The 20811-nt window shown below is 51.8% G+C and overlaps 1 protein-coding gene and 1 long non-coding RNA gene across 12 annotated transcripts in view; one reads left to right on the top strand and one right to left on the bottom strand.

Moving 5' to 3' along the window:
- Positions 1 to 20811, top strand: part of RGS7 (regulator of G protein signaling 7) — a 137624-nt gene that overhangs the window by 38152 nt on the left and 78661 nt on the right. For 8 of the 11 annotated variants that reach the window (XM_039914841.1, XM_039914838.1, XM_039914840.1 and 5 more), the window contains exon 3: positions 11148 to 11244. The exons of 1 other annotated variant lie outside the window; for it this stretch is intronic. In XM_039914841.1, coding sequence (XP_039770775.1) covers positions 11148 to 11244 — 97 coding nt within the window. Of the gene's footprint in view, positions 1 to 2967; positions 3137 to 7196; positions 7362 to 11147; positions 11245 to 20811 lie in introns of those variants that run through there. 2 more of the 11 variants (XM_029046980.2, XM_007672441.3) reach the window with 2 other exon arrangements.
- On the bottom strand, positions 178 to 20410 carry LOC114805647. The gene is made up of 4 exons (XR_003753636.2): positions 19568 to 20410; positions 2338 to 2403; positions 1048 to 1193; positions 178 to 262 (listed from the first exon to the last, which is right to left on the bottom strand). It is a non-coding gene; the product is annotated as an uncharacterized LOC114805647 (long non-coding RNA).

Genomic DNA, 20811 nt, shown 5'->3' with positions numbered 1-20811 from the left:
GACTTTGAAATTAATGGGAAAAATTAGATTTGGGGATTAAAATCACATCCTCCTTCAAGAGACCTTCCCAGACTAATCCCTTCATTCCCCTACTCCCTCTCCCTTCTGCATCGCCTAGGATCTGTACCTTTCAGCATTTGATATTCATCCCACCCTCAGGCCCGCAGCACTTACGTACCTAGCCGGAAATTGGTTTTTCAAACGTCTGTCTCCCCCTCTAATCGTCGGACGCAGTCCCCTTCCCACGCCCGGGACTCGGAGTCTAAGGGCGAGAGGGCAGGTATTTTATCCCCATTTTACGGATGAGAAAACCGAGTCACAGAAAGGCGAATTGACTTGCCCAAGATCACCACAACAGGCAAGTAGCAGAGCTGGGATTAGAAGTAGGTTTCCCTATTCGCAGACTCCGGCTTGTTGACTCTTCACCTGGCTGCGTACCCCCTAAGCACTAAGAATAATGATAATGATATCTGTGGTGTTTTTTAAGCGCTTACTGTGTGCCGGGCACTATGCTAAGTGCCGGGCTAGATAGGAGATGATCGGGTCGGACACGGTCCCTGTCCCACAAGGCACGCACGGCCTCAATCCCCATTTTATAGATGAGGAAACTGAGGCCCAGAGAAGGGAAGCGACCTGCCTGAGGTCACACTGCGGGCGAGCGTCAGACCCGGGATTAGAACGCAGGACCTTCTGCCTCCCAGGCCTGAGCTCATTCCATTAGGCCTCACTGCTTCTCCCAGCCCACCTGTTCTTTTGTAAATATTCCTTTTTGCTGCCATTTCCCCCATCCTTAATTTAGCTTAATACCTATCTCCCCCAAAGGACAATAAGCTTCTTGTAGGCAAGGAACGGGGAACTCTGTTGAGACGTACTCTTCCGAGCACTTGGTCCAGTGCTCTGCACACAGTAAACGCTCAGTGGACACCCCCGATTGACTGTCTATATTATAAACTTCTCCGGAGGCCACCCCCGTTTTGCAACCCCTCAGTTCCGAAAGCAGCGGTACGAATAGGGATTTTTCTGGGCAAGGTTATTCCAGATACTCACTCGGGGCGTTTCGCGGTTTCGAGTCTTCTGACCATAGAGTACACATTCAACCTCACATAATTGCCGCTCTTTGAAAGCCTATTCGAGACAATAGCGCGATCCAGGGCCTTTCCCAATTAACATTTCTTTTCCTCATTTTCTCCCTGCTAGAGTAAGAGAGAGGAAAAAAAACAAACAAACAAAAGGAGACTTGAGCAATACCCTCTTCTCTAGGGTGGATAAACTAGTTATTAGAGAGTGCTGGGTCAATTGGCTTCTTTGTCTCCAAATATTTTCTCCTTTAAAATGGCAGCCACCCCGATGATGAACTCTTCCCGGAGAAAAGGAGGCGGGCTAGACCTAGGTGAAATCTGGAGTCTGTGATTGGAAATAAGCCTCTCCTTCCTCTCCTCGTTCTCCTCCTCCGGAAAATAGCGGTGGGTCTTGGGCGCCTTCTGTATGCCGAGCACTGTAACGAGTGCTTCGGAGAGCATTTCTCCCCTCTAGACTGTCAGCCCTTTGGGGGCAGGGCACATGCCTACCAACCCTGTTGTCTCACACTCTCCTGAGCGCTTAGTCCAGTGCTCTACACGCAGTAAGCACTCAATAAACACCGCCGAGAGATCGATGACTGGACGCAGGGCACTCGGAAGAGTCCAGCGCAATTAGTCGACGTGATCCTTGCCTTGTGGGGGGGGGGGGGGCTCGGAATCTACAGAGTTTAAGAGGGAGTGCTCTCCCCTAGGCTAGATTATCTCCACGCTGTTCAGTGACCCGAAGAAGCCCGTTTTCTAACTCTCCCTCGCTATTTCTTTTTAAGAGAAAGGGATCGCACCAGTTCATCAGCCGCGTTAACCCTGCTCCGGAGCAGGTTGGGATGTGACGCAAGTGGCAGCTGGATCTGTTCCCCATCTATGTCAGACAGCCAACTACGTGTCCGCACGGCAATCCCTACGTAAGCCGTCAGAGTGAGCGAAGAAAGGGGACTTTGGATAGGAGGAGGAGGGCGCGCGGAAAAAGCCAGGACGATGCCGAAAAAGACAGGATGAAGCGGAGAAATTTAGTGCCCGCTTGGTTAATTGGCTAGAGATGAGCTCGCCGGGGGGCTCACGGGCTCCGAATCCCGTTGGCTCTCCTCCGGGGAGCGGTTTTTCCGGGGGCTATTACTGTACCTCCGGTTGCTATGCGACTCTAAAACAGTCCCGAAAGGATTTGTTTCTGTACCGTCACGTGGCTCTGTGAATTTTTCCATGAAGAAGGGAACGGGGGCCTGTATTCATTCCCGCTGGTCGCCCCCAAACCCAGACTCACCGCTGGAGTGAGCCCAGTTGATGACGATGCTGACGACGGTGGTATTTCCAAGAACTGTACCGAGCGCTGGGGGAGAGATCAGATAATGGGGTCATGACAAAGTCCCTATCCTATCTGGGCTAACGGTCTAATTAGGAGTAATAATAATATGAGAAGAGTCTCTCCTCGAGATTGTATTCGCCTCCTAGGCAGGGAACGCGTCTACCGACCCTTTAATACTGTAATCTCCCAAGCTCTTAGCTTAGTTCTCCGTCGCTTAGTTCTCTGTACCCAGTAAAGATGGGATAAAAACCATCCATCGATGGTGGTAATAGAATTTATTAAGCGCTTACTGGGTGCAGAGCACTGGGAAAGAATACACAGGTAGGGATTAAACACGGTCCCCGTCCCTCATGGGGCTCATAGGTATTTAACAGAAGGGAAAACTGAGGCCCAGAGAAGTGAAGCGACTTGCCCCAGGGCACGCAGCAAGCAGTCCCCAGAGGCGGGATTAGAACCCAGGTCTCTTGACTTCCAGTGCCTTATCGTCGCTTCTTACGGCCGGCCTGCCGCAGAATGATCGATCTGATCGATCGGAGTGCGCGAAGGTCCCCGTGGGCCTCGGCCAGGAACGGAATCCGTTAAACGGACAACAGAGGGGAGGGGGGCAGGGCGATGGCAGAATCGTCTGGGCGCTCTCACTTCCGTCCCCGCCCCTCTTCCGGGTGAAAAACAAGGGTTAAGCGATGAACTGATTGATGGCAGCATCAGGAAAGGGCCCTGATTCGCCCAGGTGGACGGAGGCCCAGAGGCCCAGAGGGTGAGAAGCAGCGTGGCCTCATGGCTAGAGCCCGGCCCCGGCAGTCAGAAGGACGTGGGTTCTAATCCCGGCCCCGCCGCTTGTCTGCTGGGTGACCCCGGGCGTGTCACTTCACTTCTCTGGGCCTCAGTTACCTCATCTGTAAAGTGGGGATTGAGACCGTGAGCGTCACCCGGGACGGAGACCAACCCGATCTGCTCGTATCCACCCCCGAGCTTAGGACGGTGACTGGCACGTAGTAAGCGCTCAACAGCTACTACAGTTATTATTATGAGGAAAACGGCAGCCGGCTCCAAAGTCTCGCCATCTGCCCCTTTTCCTCTCTCCCGCCTTCCCAGCCTGCCGATCTGCTCCGGATTCTGGCCGACGCTCCCCTGAGCATCTTCAATATCCCGGGCGGGCCTCCCCAGCTCCGATGACGATGATCAGTGTGCCGGGCGCCGTACCGAGCGCTGGGGTGGACGCGAGCCAATCGGTTTGGATACTTGGGGTTTGCAATCTTCACCCCCCCCCCCATTTTACAGAGGAGGAAACTGAGGCACTGAGCGGTGAAGTGACTTGCCCAATTCAATACCTGTTCTCCCTTCTCCTTAGACAGTGAGCCTCAAGGGGGTCCCGATAATCTCGTGTCCACCCCGGCGCTTAGCACAGTGGTTGGCGCATAGTAAGCGCTCGACAAATATCACGACGGCGATGGTTATCGGTATCGATAATTTCCTAATGGTATCCAGTCTAGGACGCATCACTTGGGAGAACTGAATGGAAATGCGTCCGTCGGGAAGGCGAGAAGCAGCGTGGCTTACCGGAAAGAGCACGGGCCAGGGAGGCAGTGGACCTGAGTTCTAATCTTGCCTCTACCACTTGCCTGCGGCGTGACCTTGGGCAAGTCACTTCGCTTTTTTGTGCCTCCATTTTCCCATCTGTTCTCCCTCTTGCTTCGAAGGTAAGCCCCGTGTGGGGCAGGGACTGTACCCAGCTTGCTAAAGCACTGTCCCAGGGCTTAGGACAGTGCTTTACCCACAGTAGAAGCTTAACAAATGCCATGACTGCTAGTAGTTCTAGTATGTACTATGTACAGAGCACTGCGCTGAGCACTTGGACGTGTACGCTACGCTTAGCAGACATTCCTGGGAGAGGCAGACCCTAAAAAGGCTTAGGAGAAAGACGGAGAGGGGACGCGTATCCAATCGATCGGTGGTATTTACTGAGCGCTCTCTGTGTGCAGAGCACTGCACTAAGCGTTTAGCACCGTGTAACACTCCCAAGACGCTTGGTTGCCGGGGTTATTCCCCTCAGGGGAGGCGAACGTGTCTACCGACTCTGTTACGTAGTACTCTCCCAAGAACTTAGTCCAGCGCTCTGCACGCAGTAAACGCTCGAGAAATCTGATTGACCCCTTAATTCGGCAGCTAAATTTCTGATAATAAGACCGTCTCATCATCACTGTCATCACCAAATAAATGTCCGGGGCTTCGGAAATCAACGCTGCGCTTTTTGCAGCCACATAAATTACCCAAGGTAGATTTCTCGCCTCCCGCTCATCAAAGGACTTTGACAGAAAAGTGGATTGGTGCCCGTCCGCATCTTTTTAACCCCAATCTCTTGTTCTTCTCTGCAAGAACCACGGCGGCGGCCCAGACGAAGACAGCGCGGGCGTGGCTAAATTACTGCCTCCGTTCATTATGCCTCTGTGAACGTTTGAAAGACAGTTTTCTTCCCTGCTGATTTTTATCCCTTTTGCATTTGTTAGAGACAGATGACTCATTATTCAGGAGTCTGAAAGATGGCAGCGATTTTAAGTTTCCAGCTCTAGTAACTTCTGCTTATCGGGCGCACGGTGGAATAACCCACTAGCTTTACATTTAGTAGATGAGTGCTAAAATAGCAGCTTCCCGCGAAAGCGGTTATCATCTCTGTCCTCCGCTTCTTCGGAGAAGGAATCGGTCGACTGCCGCTTTCTGACGTTTCCCTTTTAGAAACCGGGAAATCGGGTCTCCGATCTTATCTTTCTTCATTTGGCCAGAGATGTGATTTATCTTTTTTAATCTTCCGCTCTGAACCCGATCTCTTTCAGGGCCGGGGCGGTAGCTTCCGCAGCGGCCAGGATTTCAGGAAAGTTCTGCGAGAAGGAGAGGCGGCTTGGCCTGGTGGAGACGGCTCAGGCCCAGGAGTCAGAAGGATCTGGGTTCTAATCCCAGCTCCGCCGATTGCTTGCTGTGTGACCTTGGGCAAGTCGCTTAACCTCTCTGTGCCTTGGTTTTCTCATCGTTTCTCCTTCCTACTTAGAATGTTAGCCCTACGTGGGCCAGGGGCTGGGTCTGACCTAATTAATGAACTTGTACCTACCCCAGCGTGTAGAACAGTGTTTGCCGCATTATGAATGCTCAGCAAATAGCACAAGGAGAAAAACAGGCTCTTTTTGCCCCTTTAATGGCTTGGCACAGGTAGAGAACAAAGCATTAAAATAACAGAACTGGAATCTTTGGCCACGGGGAGGAGGATTGCTAAGTAATAATAATAATGATAACGTTGGTATTTGTTAAGCGCTTACTATGTGCAGAGCACTGTTCTAAACGCTGGGGGAGATACAGGGTAATTAGGTCGTCCCACGTGAGGCTCACGGTCTTCATCCCCATTTTACAGACGAGGGACCTGGGGCCCAGAGAAGCCAAGTGACTCGCCCACAGACACCCAGCTGCCAAGTGGCGGAGCCGGGATTCGAACCCATGACCTCTGACTCCCAAGCCCGGGCTCTTTCCACTGAGCCACGCTGCTTCCCGAAGTAGGAAATCCAAGTGCTTAGTACAGTGCTCTGCACACAGTAAACACCCAATAAATACAATCGAATGAATGACTGAACCTCGATTCTTATTAATCCTTCAGCCGCCTCCCGCAGTCACGTGTGGATCGATCAATCAATTGCATTTACTGAGCACTTACTATGTGCAGAGCACTGTACTGAGCGTTTGGGAGAGCACAATACAACAGAATTGGCAGACGTGTTCCCTGCCCATAACGAGCTTACGTTGTAGACCGTCAGGTCGTCGTGAGCAGGAAATGTACCTAACATTCCATTTTATTGTACTTCCCCGAGCATTCCCTTAATTGTATTTATTGAGCGCTTACTATGTGCAGAGCACTGTACTGAGTGCTTGGGAAAGAACCATACGAAAATAAACAGACACATTCCCTGCCCACAACGAGCTTACAGTCTAGAGGGTGTCTACCCCAGCGCTCAGAACAGTGCTCAGCACATAGTAAGCGCTTAACAAATACCAACATTATTATTAACATTATTATTAGAGGGGGAGGCAGGCCTTCAGAGAAATAAATTCCGGATATGGACACGTGAACCGTGGGGCTGATGGAAGGGAGAAAAAAGGGAATAAATCCAGGGGCAAACGTGATGTGGAAGGGAGTGGGAGAAGAGGAAAAATGGGCTTACTTAGGGACCACCCGGTTTTTTTAAAAAATGGCTATTGGTTACGTGCTTACTATTTGTCAAGCACTGTTCTAAGCACCGCGGTAGACACAGGTTTACCAGGTTGGACACAGTCCCCGTCCCACGCGGAGCTCACAGCTGAAGTATTCGTGTTGGTATTCGTTAAGCGCTCACTACGGGCCGAGCACCGTCCTAAGCGCCGGGGTGGACACGGGGGAATCGGGTCGTCCCACGTGGGGCTCACGGTCTTCATCCCCATTTTACAGATGAGGGAACTGAGGCACCGAGAAGTTGAGCGACTCGCCCGAAGTCACACGGCTGACGAGCGGCCGGGCCGGGATTCGAACCCATGACCTCTGACTCCAAAGCCCGCGCTCTTTCCACTGAGCCACGCTGCTTCTCTGGGGGGGGGGGGATGGGATTTTATCCCCATTGAACAGTTGAGGAAACCGAGGCACAGAGAAGTGAAGTGACCGGCCCGAGGTCACACGGCAAGCAGTGGGCGGAGCCGGGATTAGAACCCAGGCCCTCTGACTGCCAGGCCCGGGCTCCTTCCACCAGGCCGGGCTGCTTGGCCGGAGAACGCGAGCTCAAGTTGCGAAAATGATTCCCCTACAGGCTGAGCGGCGTCTAAGGGTCCCGGGAGGTTTTGTGACTTTTTTGCATCCGGAGATTGATAACCGCGCGTCGTGCCGTGAAGGTTATCGAGACCTTGGCCAGACCAGTCATTCTCTCCCCTCTCCCAGCTCCTTGTTTCCAGGGGACAGAGGAATGAAAGAATTGGTAGGTCTAAAACGTAGCATCGTGTTTCCGTCTCAAACGGAGCCATCGCCCTGTAGCGCCTCGGGATTGGATCCAGTGTGGGTTTCCAGTTCGTGGCCAGAAAAGGCGTCTCGTGTTTAGAGAGATGTGCCTATTTATTGTTGTACTATTCTCTCCCAAGCGCTTAGTACAGTGTTCTGCGCATAGTAAGTGCTCAATAGATAGGATTGAATGAATGGATGAGAGAGACTGGATTCTATCTTCGGGAAGTTAGGGAACCGGATCGGGTTTCACGTGGGGCTCACAGGCTAAGTAGGAGGGGGTAGGATATGATCGTTATTTTACAGCGGGGGAAACTGAGGCACAGAGCAGTTGACTGACCTGCCCGAGGTCACACAGCAAGAACCAGAACCGGGAGTAGGACCCGGGTCTCGGAGTCATGTTCCGGGCCCGCTAGGACACCGACCGTGGCGCTTATCAAGTGCCCCGTGGATGCCGGGCACCGTACTAAGTACTGGGGTAGATACGAGATCATCGGGTCGGACACTTCCCCCGCCCGCCATGGGGCTCACAGTCTAGGGGAGAACGGGCACCGAATGTCCATTTTGCAGATGAGGAGACTGAGGCCCAGAAAAGTCAAGTGACTCACCTGAGGTCACACAGCAGGCGGATAGCGAAGCATCTCCCAAATCGACCCTCTACCGGAGGCCTTATGACCCTCCGAGTCCCAGCTCCACCACTAGCCTGCTGTGTGACCTCGGGCAAGTCCCAGAACTCCTCCGTGCCTCAGTTACTTCATCTGAGAAATGGGGATTGAGACCGTGAGCCCCACGTGGGACGGGGACCGTGTCCGCCCTGATTTTCTTGTAACCACCCCGGTGCTTAGTATAGTATTATTGTCGGTATAACAATTTCCCCGTGCCTCAGTTACCTCCTCTGTAAGACGGGGAGCCCCACGTGAGACAGGGACCGTATCCACCCCGATCAACTTGTACCTACCCCAGGGTTGAGGGCAGCGCTTGCCGCAGAGTAAGCGCTCCACGAACGGCATGACTATCATTATTATCGACGTCCGTTCTCCCCGCTTTCGGCCAACGAGAGGGAGCGATAAGGGGGTGGGGGAATCGCGAGGCCGCGTGATGTTTTCCGTCAGAACATCCCCGGGCTCCTCAGGGTGCCCTAGAGGGACCCTTTCAGATGAATATTATTCAATCGCCGGGAAAGGCCTCTTCAGCCTCCACGGCGACACGGATGTCGGCGGCCGGGCCCGGATGTGGACGGGCGCTTTTAAAGCCGAGTGGATTTTCGTGGCTTTCACGGCCAACGGGCCCGTTGCCGCTCATCCCCCCCGGGCTCTAGCACACGGCACGCGGGAACTGGAACTCTGTCCTTCGCGGATCTCCGACCCGGCCATCCCTATGTACCTGGGGCCGTCGGAAGGACCGTTCTGAATGCGCCCAGGATTACCGGTTTGCCGGAGTTACCGTGGAGACGAGGTCCCGGGCTAAGGACGGAGACCCCTCCGTTCGTCTCGCTTCCCTGTCACAGACTCGCCGGTGAGACCCGAGGCGGACGAGAACCTATTTTTACGACAGGAAGCGCTTACTGCTGGGCCAGGGGTCGCGTGAGGCCCGGGGCTCGAGTCGACGCGGTCGGAACTCGGGCACGCGGTGGATGGGGTCCGGGCCTGGGAGTCGGGAGACTCGGCTTCTAATCCCGGCCCTGCCGATTTGCCTGCTGCTGTGTGACCCTGGGCAAGTCACTTCGCTGCTCTGTGGCTCAGTTTGCTCGTTTGGAAAATGGGAATGAAGTACCTGTTCTCTCTCCCCCCCGTGGGCCCCGTTGGGAACTCTTCTCCCCCTCTAGACTGTAAGCTCATTATGGGCGGGGAATGTGTCTATTTATTGTTCTATCGTACTCCCCCAAGCGCTTAGGACAGTGCTCGGCACACAGTAAGTGCTCAATAAATACAGTTGACTGACAAGAATCATATCTGGTCCGATTATCTTGTCTCTTCTCCTACGTTTAGCATAGCTCTTGGTACACAGAAAGTGCTTAAGCAATATTATTATTATTACACCGACATAAGAGGGCAGGAAGGGGAAGAACATCAAAGGTTGATCGCAAAGTGGCCTAATTTATTTACTTATATTGATGTCTGTCTCCCCCTCTAGACTGGATACTCGTTGTGGGCAGGGAACGTGTCTGTTTAGCGTTCTGCTGTACTCGCCCAAGCGCTTAGTACAGTGCTCTGCACACAGTAAGTGCTCAGTGAAGTCCACTGAATGACCGATTACCAATTTCTCCTTTCAGAATCCTCCACTGTACTGACTTTTTGTAGAACAACGCGATTGGATGCCTCTAGGGAAAAAATACATCATTTCATCTTTGAAAAAATACCTGTTCCCCCTACTTTACTTAACATCGAGGGCAATTATTTAGAGAAAATCTGGATTACGAATAGCTGCAATTTAAAAAAGAAATGAAGAGAAAATACACTAAAATGAAACACACAAACCCATTGGAGGGAAAAGCCAAGGATAAAAAATCCTATCTTTTAAAACCAATTTCTTACAAATGCCTAAAATCCAAAATGGAAGGGTTACTGGGATGTTTTAAACCGACAATGGGGTTGATATATGATAGCTTCAGAGAGTGGCAGGGACTGCCAGTCTGGAGAGCACGAGCAAGTGAACGGGGCTTACAGAGAGAAACATATCGCATGTCTGAATTCTCCTAGTTTTTTAATTCGAAACACAAACGAAATTTGGTTATTTTGACCCCAGCTTTCAACACCTCACAACTGCTGGACCAAACCTAAGAAGGGTGGTAGAAAACGCTCAAGCAGAGCCACGCACCACGAAATGGAATCAGGGCAACGTGGTCTAGCGGAAAGAGCCGGGGCCTGGGAGGCAGAGGACCTGGGTTCTAATCTCGCCACCACCGCTTGCCTGCTGCGTGACCTCGGGCAAATCACTTCACTGCCCTGTGCCTCAGTTACCTCATCTGCAAAATGGGAATTCAATACCAGTTCTCCCTCCTACTTAGCCCGAGATCCCACGTGGGATAGGGACTACGTCTAACGCGATCGATTCGTATCCACCCCGGCGCTTCGAACAACGCTTGAAACGTAGTTAGCGCTTCATAAATACCATAAAGAGATGAAACGTCGCAATTAAGATACCACGACTGTGCAGCAAAATCACTCTGAGAGGGTTCTGGCCCTCCTCGATCCTGCCCCTAGTACCGATACCAGAAAAATGATTTAAATTAACGTCTGTCTCCCCCCACTCTGGACCGTAAGCTCGTTGTGAATGGGGAGTGTGTCCGTTTTTTTGCGGCATTGCACTCTTCCAAGTGCTTAGTATAGTGAGCGCTCAATAAATGCAATTGCATGAATAAATGAAAGCTCCCCTCTGTCCTAAAGTTTAGGATCGTTCCACTTTTCGGTCTCTTCCTCTTCCCGCCCCCTCTGCCTTTCATAGATATCGTTTCCTTTCGTAACCTCTGGATCGTTTAATCAGATTGCAAATATGAACAGGATGGGGGTTTCCTGCTGGGTGAGCTAATCAATCCCTCTAGACCGTGAGCTCGCTGTGGGCAGGGAATGCGTCCGTGTGTTGTTGTACTGTACTCTCCCAACCGCTTAGAACAGTGCCTTGCACACAGTAAGCGCCCAATAAATACGATCGATTGAAGGAGTGGGTGAACGCAACACCGAATGCACAAGGCCGGGGTGGGGCTGGATTTTTCTCCCAGAAGAGCTTCTGCTTTTTAATATTTTCCTTATTGTTTTTCTCTTCTTAGATGGAAGATGTGATAGCGCGCATGCAAGATGAGAAAAACGGGATCCCTATTCGAACGGTCAAAAGCTTTCTGTCTAAGATACCCAGCGTGTTTTCCGGTAAGGCCGGGTCTATTTCAAGCGACTTCCTTGTGCGTTCTATTAATGAGAACTCCCCAAGAGCTCATGTATCGATCGGTCGATCGATGGTATTTGTTGAGCGCTCACCAAGAGCGCTGTGCTAAGCCCTCGGGAGAGTACGATACCACAGAGTTGAGCCCTCGCGACATCCCCGGGAGGGAGACAGGTATTATACCCCCCACTTTTCGGATATGGAAACTTCGGCTCAGGGAAAGGTTCAAGGACTGGTGGAGAACTAAAAAGCAGCCGCGGAATCGGAAGGGGTGAAAATAGTCTCCCCGGAGCTTGGATTTTAGACTATTTCATCTCTGTTCAGCGTCCCCTTCGATCTTGGGCCAACATCTTGGTCTCGTTAACAGTTGTGAAGCTCTCTCCGTCGCAGACATCCTGACAATTTCACAATTGGCTTCAAAATCAACCGAGAGGAAGGAATTGGCCTCCTTCTCACTTCAATCATAAATGACAGAAATATGCTTGAAACAGCCAACGCTCAGAAAAGAAATGCCAATTAGCTGTCTTAATGCTGATGAACAGACTCCCTCCCTTCCTGTCTTCATGACCCTGTCATCCTCTCCCCCCCCTCCCGCCCCCCCAGCTCCCCCACATAGCTGGAATGCGAAGAAAATGATGCTATCTCTGATGATAATTGCAACGGTGGTATCCGTTGAGCGCTCATCATGTGCCGGGCACTGGACGAAGCGCTGGGGTGGCTACAGCAAATCGGGTTGGACGCGGTCCGTGTCCCACGTGGGGCTCACAGTCTCAATCCCCATTTTACAGACGAGGGAACTGAAGCCCGGAGAAGTGAAGGGACCTGCCCGAGGTCACACAGCGCACGAGTGGCCGAGCGGAGATTAGAACCCGAGCCCTTCCGACTCCCGGGCCCGTGCTCTATCCATCTACCAACCGCAAACGCGGCGTGATACTAATTCTCCATTTACACAGAAAGTCTGTGAGCTTTGATATTCTATGCTCCCCGAGTGTACAGAGTCCAAGATCCAAACTGTAGGCGATTCCATTTTTTTTTAATGGTATTGGTTAAGCGCTTACTCTGTGCTAGGCGCTGTTCTCACCACACCCTATTCAAGTAATGAGGTGCCTCTTGAGGTGAGACCTCAATTATTGGAACCCACGGGCCCAAATCCAGTCAGACAGCCATATGTATACATGTATATTTCATATATACTAAATATATTAAATGCACCTACTTATATATTTGCTCTATGCTATATTAAATACATATTTAATTTGGAGAGCGTTTATTAAGCACTTGTTAATAATAATAATAATAATGTTGGTATTTGTTAAGCGCTTACTATGTGCAGAGGACCGTTCTAAGCGCTGGGGTAGGTACAGGGTAATCAGGTCGTCCCACGTGAGGCTCGCAGTTAATCCCCATTTTACAGGTGAGGGAACTGAGGCCCAGAGAAGTTAAGTGACTCGCCCACAGTCACACAGCTGACGAGTGGCGGAGCCGGGAGGGGAACCCATGACCTCTGACTCCGAAGCCCATGCTCTTTCCTGTCCCCGGCACTGTTCTAAGCGCTGAGGTAGATACAAGCTAATCAAGTTGAATCCAGTCGATTCCAGGGGAAGCGGTGGGGACTAGTGGAAAGATCACGGGCCTGGGAGTGGAAGGACCTGGGTTCTAATCCCACTTCCGCCAATTGCTTGCTGTGTGATCTGGGCCGTGTCACTTAACCTCTCCGTGCCTCAGTTCTCCTGTTTTCCCTCCTAGAGTGTGGGACAGGGACTGCGTCCAACCCGATTAACCTGTATCTGCCCCAGCGCTTAGAACAGTGTTCGACACATCCTAAGTGCTTAACAAATACCATTAAAAAAATGGAGCTCACAATCTTCACCCCCATTTTACAGAGGAGGTAACTGAGTCGCAGAGAAGTAAAGCGGCTTGCCCGAGGTCCCACAGCAGACAGATGAGCCGGGATTAGAACCCATGACCTTCGGGCTCCCGGGCCCGCGCTCTATCCCTTATGTCATGCTGCTTCTCTTGTAGACGAAATCACATTTGAAAGAGGCAGGGCGGAGACGTTCCCTTCATCCAAATCTCCGAGTTCCCGGGGGGAGAAATGGCGATCCAGTTTCCCACCAATCCAGTCCTCCGTCTCTCCCGCCCCCTCTAGACTGTAAGCTCGTTGTGGGCAGGGAACGTGGCTGTTATAGTGTCACACTGTCCTCTCCCAACCGCTTAGTACAGCGCTCTGCACACGGGAAGCGCTCAATAAACACCACGGAATGACTCCAGCCCGATTCTGGATCCTAGAAAGTTTTATCCTGCTTTACGACTGATTTTGTCAAAAGCTTCTCGAGAACGAGCACCCTGTTTATTTCTTCCGTTCTGTACGTATAAGCACCTACCGATGGGCATCCAGTACAGCACCCTCCGCACGGGAGGCTCCCGGTTTACTGCCCCACATACGGCAAACTCCCAGAACGGTGTTCTGTACACAGCCGGCCCCCACCACAGCGTCCTGCACGCAACGGGTACCCGGTCCAGTCCTCTTCCCACAGATTGTTTTAAGAAAGCATTGGATAAATTCACGGTCGAGAGACCTGTGAAATCCGGGAGCTCGTTGGGGACAAAGATCCCGTCTACAGACTGTATTATGTCGTACTTTTTCAAATGGCATCTGTTCAGCGCTTCTTATGTTGGACACAGTCCATCGATTAGACCGTAAGCCCGTCGAAGGGCTGTGACCGTCTCTATCTGTTCCCGATCTATACATTCCAAGCGCTTAGTACAGTGCTGCGCACATAGTAAGCGCTCAATAAATACTACTGAATGCATGAATGAATGAATGTCCCACGTTAGGCGCCCAGTTTTAATCCCGGTTTCACTGAGGCACGGAGAAATGGAGTGACTTGCCCCAGGTCACCCAGCGGACAAGCGGCGGAGCGGGGATTAGAACCCAGGTCCTTCCGACTCCCAGGCCTGGGCTTTATCCTCTAATCTACGGTGCTTCTCAAGGGCTTAAGACAGCGCTCTGCCGCACAGTAAGCACCCGACGAATACGATCGGTCGATCGACCGATTAGCTCCGTCCTGAAATAAGCATAGCGTGGGGAGAGGGAGGTGGGGGTTATAAAAATGTAGCAATCGATGGATAGTACTGAGTGTCTACTGTGGGCAGAGCGCTGTACTAAGCTTTTGGGTGGGTACAAGGGCATTAAAAGCTCCCCCCTTTGCCGAGTATTGTGAAAAACACTAGGAGAGGCACAGGATATGCAGATGGGACACAGTCGCTGCCCCACGTGCGGCTTACGACCTTAAGGAATTTACAGTGGGTGAGACTGTGAGGTGGATGTGGGCAGGTGAGCGTTTCTGCCTGCTTTATTGTACTCTCCCAAGCGCTCAACACAGTGCTCGGCCCAAGCGCGTGTCCCCAGGGAAGGAGCACGGGCCGGGGAGTCAGAGGACCCGGGTTCTAAACCCTCCAATATGTCCCTCCCGCAGTAGGAGCTCAAGAATTACCACGGGAAGTTCCAGCGGGGGAATTCAGCTCAACTGCTCTAGCGTCTGGGAATAAAAAGCGGCTCTCCCGCGTGAGGTGCTTTAATAAGCTCTTAAAATCCCTTTTTTCAAGAAAAAAGCCGGGAGGTCAGGTTTTGCCAAGAGAAATGGACTCGGGGTCCCCGGAGATGGAGTTTGACATTTGCGGAATGCTGGTGAGCGGTGTCTGAGCCCAGGGAAGCTCAGGGAACCTTTCTAAATGGCATAAGAAAGAGGAGGAGAACAGGAAAAGCCCGTCGTGGCCTTCGCTTCCTCCCCAACCGCTTGCAAACGGTGGCTAGGGGACATTTTAGGAGCCGAAACCTGAAACCCACCTCGAAACCCACAGCACGGTAAGGTCACCTCTGAGAAAAATAAGGAGGAAAAGTCACCTTAGCTAAATTCTAATCCCGGCTCTGCCACTTGCCTCCCGGGTGACCTCGGTCGAGTCGTTTCACGTCTCCGGGCCTCAGTTTCTTCATCTGTAAAATGGGGGCTCCGATACCAGGTCTTCTTCCTACTTAGACTGGGAGCCCCAGGTGGGAAAGGAACGGTCTCTGACCTGGTCCTTATCTACCCCGGGGCTGGAGACTGTGAGCGACACACAGTGAGCGCTTCACAAAAGCCACAGTCACCTTCCTTGGTCAATCACCACCTGAGAGGTATTTATTTGAGGTGGTTGATTAATTGATTGGTGGATGAATTGACCTGCCCAAGGAACAGACATCAGGAGCTTATGCCCAAGGAAGCGGTGAGGTCTAGAGGGTAGAGCCCGGGCCTGGAAGTCGGAAGGACCCGGGTTCTAATTCCGGCACTTCCACTCGTCTGCTGTGTGATCTTGGGAAGCCACTTCACTTCTCTGTGCTTCAGTGACCTTGTCTCTACAATGGGGATGAAGACTGTGCGATTAGAACCCGTTGCGGAGTGCTTACTAATAAACACGGTATTTATTGATATGGTATCTGTGGTGTTTTTAAGAAGCGGCCTGGCTCGGTGGAAAGAGCCCGGGCTTGGGAGGCAGAGGTCATGGCTTCTAATCCCGGCTCCGCCGCTTGCCAGCTGTGTGACTTTGGGCGAGTCCCTTCACTTCTCTGGGCCTCAGTGACCTCATCTGTAAAATGGGGATGAAGACCGTGAGCCCCACGTGGGACGACCCGATTCCCCCGTGTCTACCCCAGCGCTTAGAACAGTGCTCGGCACATAGTAAGCGCCTAATAAATACCGTCATTATTATTATGATGATGATTAAGCTCTTATTATGCCCCGGGCATTGTACAAAGCTTTGGGATTTACACAGTCCCTGCACAGGGCTCGCAGTCTTAATTCCCCATTTTACAGATGAAGGAACTGAGTCACAGAGAAGTGAAGTGACTTGCCCAGGGTCAATCAGCAGACAAGTGGCAGAGCTGGGATTAGAACCCATGACCTTCTGACTCCCGGGCCCGTGCTCTATCCACAAGGCCATGCTGCTTCCCACCGTGTGCAGAGCACTGTACTAAGCGCTTAGCACTGTACTCTATTCTACTGAAATCCACTTACTACCCAGTTAGAATTGCACGGCCCAGGTGAGGCATCTGTATACTCCGGTTGGACTGTCATTTGAAATTTCGGAACGTGGCTTTTGTTACAGGGGAAATTGTGCTTTTAATGACTTCTGTAGTCCAAAATGACTTTAGTCCACAAATTTAATATTTTAGAAAGGCCATAGATTAAACACTGCCATTTTAATAAAGACTGTAGATTAACCGTTACTCTCAATAATTTATCGTATGAACAGAAAACCATCCCGAGTTGAGTTTTTTCCCCCTTAATAAATCCCATTTGGACTGTGTTCAGTGATTTCTTTATTATTTAAATATCCACCGAATCGTGCCATCTGGGGCATTATTGAATGAGAAAGAGTAACGGAAGGCAGAGGCAATATTGAAGCATTGTTTAGGAAGATTTAAATAGGATGCAACCTTTTAAAAATTCATTTTAGTAATTCGCTGCAGCAAACAGTCCCGGAAAATGTCACTTTTTTTTTTTTTTTAAAAGCCACAAGCGCGAAGTACTTAATTTTCCTCAAAGGCGATTGGCTTTTCATTTTAGAAGTCGTACGATGCTGGATAATCTCCTTGTCCCTAGGTCGATCCAGCCCCAAAGCCCGGCTTCTGAGCGTCCCCATTCGAGTTTTCAATATAAGTCTGTTGGCCTGTACTTTCCCAAGCGGCTAGTCTAGTGCTCTGCAAACGATACTGCTCAATAAATACCATTATCTGATTGATTTGCCTACTCAACAGAGTATTCCCTCACATATCCAGCTTTTTTTACTCTTGTTCTTATCGATCGGATGTCTGTTTTTCCTCCTCCCTGTAGAAGATTTATGCCTTCCTGTCTCCCTTTAAATTGTAAACTCTTTGAGGGCAGGGACTACCAACTCTGTTGAATTGTCCTCTCCTAACTGCTTAGTACAGTGCTGTGCACACATTAAGCGCTCAATAAATACCACTGATCGATTGGGCCTTTTATCGCCACCACGCTCTCCCATGTGCTTAGTCGATAAATACTTAATAAATTCCACTACCACTAATAATGATCGGGTTATTTCTGAAGCGCTTACTGCATATCAAGCACCTTACTAAGCACTGGGGTCGATATAATCATGACGGCAATAATAATAATCATCTCCTAGAGTGGGGAAACCGGCACCAGGCACAACATTATTATTATTATTACTTGTTCGGTACTTACCAACATTATCGATTAGACTGTAAACCCGTCACTGGGCAGGGATCGTCTCTATCTGTTGCCGACTTGCATATCCCAAGCGCTTAGTACGGTGCTGTGCACATAGTAAGCGCTCAATAAATACTATTGAACTGAATCGAATTTTTTAGCGATGTTCTGCCGGTCCGTGTCACGAGAAGCCTCAGCTGGGAGGTGAGAGTGACCAACCCGCCTTCCCGTGATGGCACTAGGACCTTGGGCAAGTCACTTCCTTTCTCTGCAGCTCGGTTCCCTCATCCGTAAAACAGGGATTAAGACTGTGAGCCCCAAGTGGGGCAGGGATTGTGTCCGATCTACCCCAGTGCTTGGCAGAGGGCCTGGCACGTAGGAAGGGTTTAAGAAATACAGCGAAACACTGGTTCGCTGAGGGGGAGAGGGAGGATTGGCCAATGAGAGGAAGGAATTCGGACGGCGAAAAGGGAGAACTGTGAGGGGAGAGAGGTTGCGCGTCCTGCCAGGCAGCCGTAACCGTAATGAAATAAGCTTTATTCCTGAGCAACAGGAGCCTGGAAGCAGACATCGGCCTGTGAATCCCTGATATCCAGAAGCCCCTGAGGGACAGCCATTCGGGCCCAGGGTCCGAGCATCTCTGGGACGGGTTCTCCATCCTACATCCCTCTGGATCCCGCCTGGCCAGGGCCCGACTCCGTAGGTCAGAACCGAACCACCTTCCGGGCTTTTTTAAGAAAACGGGAAAAGCAGCGTGGCCTAGTGGAAGGAGGCCGGGCCTGGGAGTCGGAGTTCTAATCCCAGCTCTGCCGCCTGTCTGCTGTGTGACCTTGGGCAAGTCACTTCACTTCTCTATGCCTCAGTTCCCTCATCTGCAAAATAGGGATCCGATAGCCGTTCTGCCTCCTACTTAGACCGGTGGCCCCGGGTGGAACGGGGACCGTGACCAAATCGATTAATTTGCAACTACCCAGTGCTCGGCATATGATGAATACTTTGTCGCGGGCAGGGAACGCGTCTAACGGCTCTGTCGTATTGTACCCTCCGAGTGCTCAGTACAGGGCTCTACGCGCAGTAAGCGTTCAATAAAACCACCGACTGATTAACGGATACTATTATGATCCCACCGCACCCCCCCCCCCCAGTGAAAGCCGGCTAGCTTGGTGTGAGTTAAGTGCTTAGTACGGTGCTTGGCGCCCAGTAAGTTCTCAATAAATATGTCTGAATGAATGAGTTGAGACTCTCAGAGCCAGTGCATTCCTGGATCCAGCTCTGACATCTGAGAATCCTCGGGAGAGATGGGGAGAGGCCAATAAAAATGAAGTTACGAATAAGAAGGCAAAAATAGCCCTGCGTTCCGTCGACTCTCCGGAGTGATCTGATGCTAAAGACGATCGATTCTCCGAGTCCTGCGGACTCCCTCTGTGATGTCAAGCGGGGCTGGGAGACCGATCTTGTCCTTTAGGAAGTTGCTATAAATAAATCCAAGAGATTTATTTTTAAGTTAGAGCGACCAAATTCACGCTGGCTCATCAAGCCCAAGATCAATGTTTGCCAAGGGATCGATGATGGAGGAGATAAAAGGACGTTTGTGTTTCTAAACGGCACAGAGAACGGTGAGAGGGAAGAGAGAATCGCACCCACGGAACGAATTAGTCCGCACCTCTACACGACCGTGTTCCTGTCGTAGATGTTGGGGGGGTTTTTCTTTTTTTTTTTTTTTTAAATTAATGTTCACCCCAAGAGCAATTGCTTCCTGTTGGTAAGGTGACTTCAGGAGAGCTATTTTCCCTATAAATCCCACGGGGAGACCAGACAGTTCACGTAATTAAAACTCGGGACGCGAGAAGGGGTCTCTTCCCAAGAGCTGCCGAGCACGGCGGAAGGAATGGAGTTCAACGCGCTGGCTCCCGTCTTCCCCCCGTCTGCCCTTCCTCCGCGTCCCGTAACCGGCCCGTCGGTGACTTTCCGGAAAGGGGAGGGAGCCCTCGGTCCTGAGCTTGACTCCCCACGTCCCGCCGCCCACATTTCTGGGGTCGGGACCTGGCTGTCGGCGAATTTATTTTGGGACACTTACTTGGAACGCCCTTGGAGAGGAATCGGGCAGAGAGCGACGGGTCCTCCGTCGCTAGGCACGTTGCTGGGCCGGTTGCTTGCGGTGGGCACGTTGACCACGATGCCCGGGGGTCCATCCGGTCGGTCGGGATAGGGAAGGATGAGGAGAGGATTGAGCGCTCCAAACTGGGCTCCTTTCCCCGGCTCCCTCGTGGATACGAGGTCGGGCGTGGCCGCGGAGGGGGATTAAGGAGCCCAGCCCCGTGCTGAAAACGGAACCCAGGAGTTCCTGGGCTCCCCCGAAGCCGTGAACTCCCGCTGCTCCGCGAAGCCCTCCGCCTCGTTCCGGTCGCTCCGAGGTATTCGTTGATCGGGCCTCTCTCCGAGGATCGCGAAATGAAGCGGCGCGGCCTCGCGGAAAGCCGTGCAGCTTAGTGGATAGAGCTCGGGCCTGGAAGCCAGAAGGACCCGGGTTCTAATCCTGACCGTATCGAGGTGCAGCGAGGAGGCGTTTCCCGTTTCGCCGGCCGAAACGTCCTCTTCCGTGGGGCGGGGGGAGGATGATCAGTGGGCTCCGAGAAGAAATCTCGTATTCCGTGGCTGGAGCCCGTAGAGGCTGTGAAAAGGCCGCTAAGATGTGACTCTCCATATCTTTCCATAATCATCTAAACACGTCACGCCGAGCTACTAACGAGCCCTGGGAAAAGGGCCTTTTCGTTAAGCAGACAGCTCTCTTCTTGAAGAAAGGAGGCGAACTAACGTGGCCTGGTGGATAGAGCACGGGCTCGGGAATCAGAAGGACCCGGGTTCTACTCCTGGCTCCGCCGCCTGCCTACCGAGGACAGGCAGCGGGTCCCGGTGGGCGGAGCACGGACCTGGGAGTCAGAAGGTCAAAGGTTCCAATCCTGGCTCCTCCACTGGTCTGCTGTGTGACCTTGGGCAGGTCACTTCACTTCTCTGGGCCTCAGCTCCCTCATCTGTAAAATGGGGATGAAGACGGTGACCCCCCCTCAATGGGCAGGAAGAGCGTCCAACCTGACTCTATCTTGTACCTACCCCAGGGCTTAGACCGGTGCCTGGCACGTCGTAAGCACTTCACAAAAACCGTAATTATTATTAATATTTCTGTGCGACCTCGGGCAAGTCACTTCGGTTCCCTGGGCCTCAGTCACCTCATCCGTAAAATGGGGATCAAGACGGTGAGCCCCATGTGGGATATGGGCTGCGTCCAACCTGACAAGCTCGTGTCTAGCTCGGTGTTTCGTA

The sequence above is a fragment of the Ornithorhynchus anatinus genome, chromosome 19, assembly GCF_004115215.2.
Source record: "Ornithorhynchus anatinus isolate Pmale09 chromosome 19, mOrnAna1.pri.v4, whole genome shotgun sequence".
Taxonomy (NCBI): domain Eukaryota; kingdom Metazoa; phylum Chordata; class Mammalia; order Monotremata; family Ornithorhynchidae; genus Ornithorhynchus; species Ornithorhynchus anatinus.
Note: the sequence above shows the minus strand (reverse complement) of the source record. Positions and strands in the feature narration are given on the sequence as shown.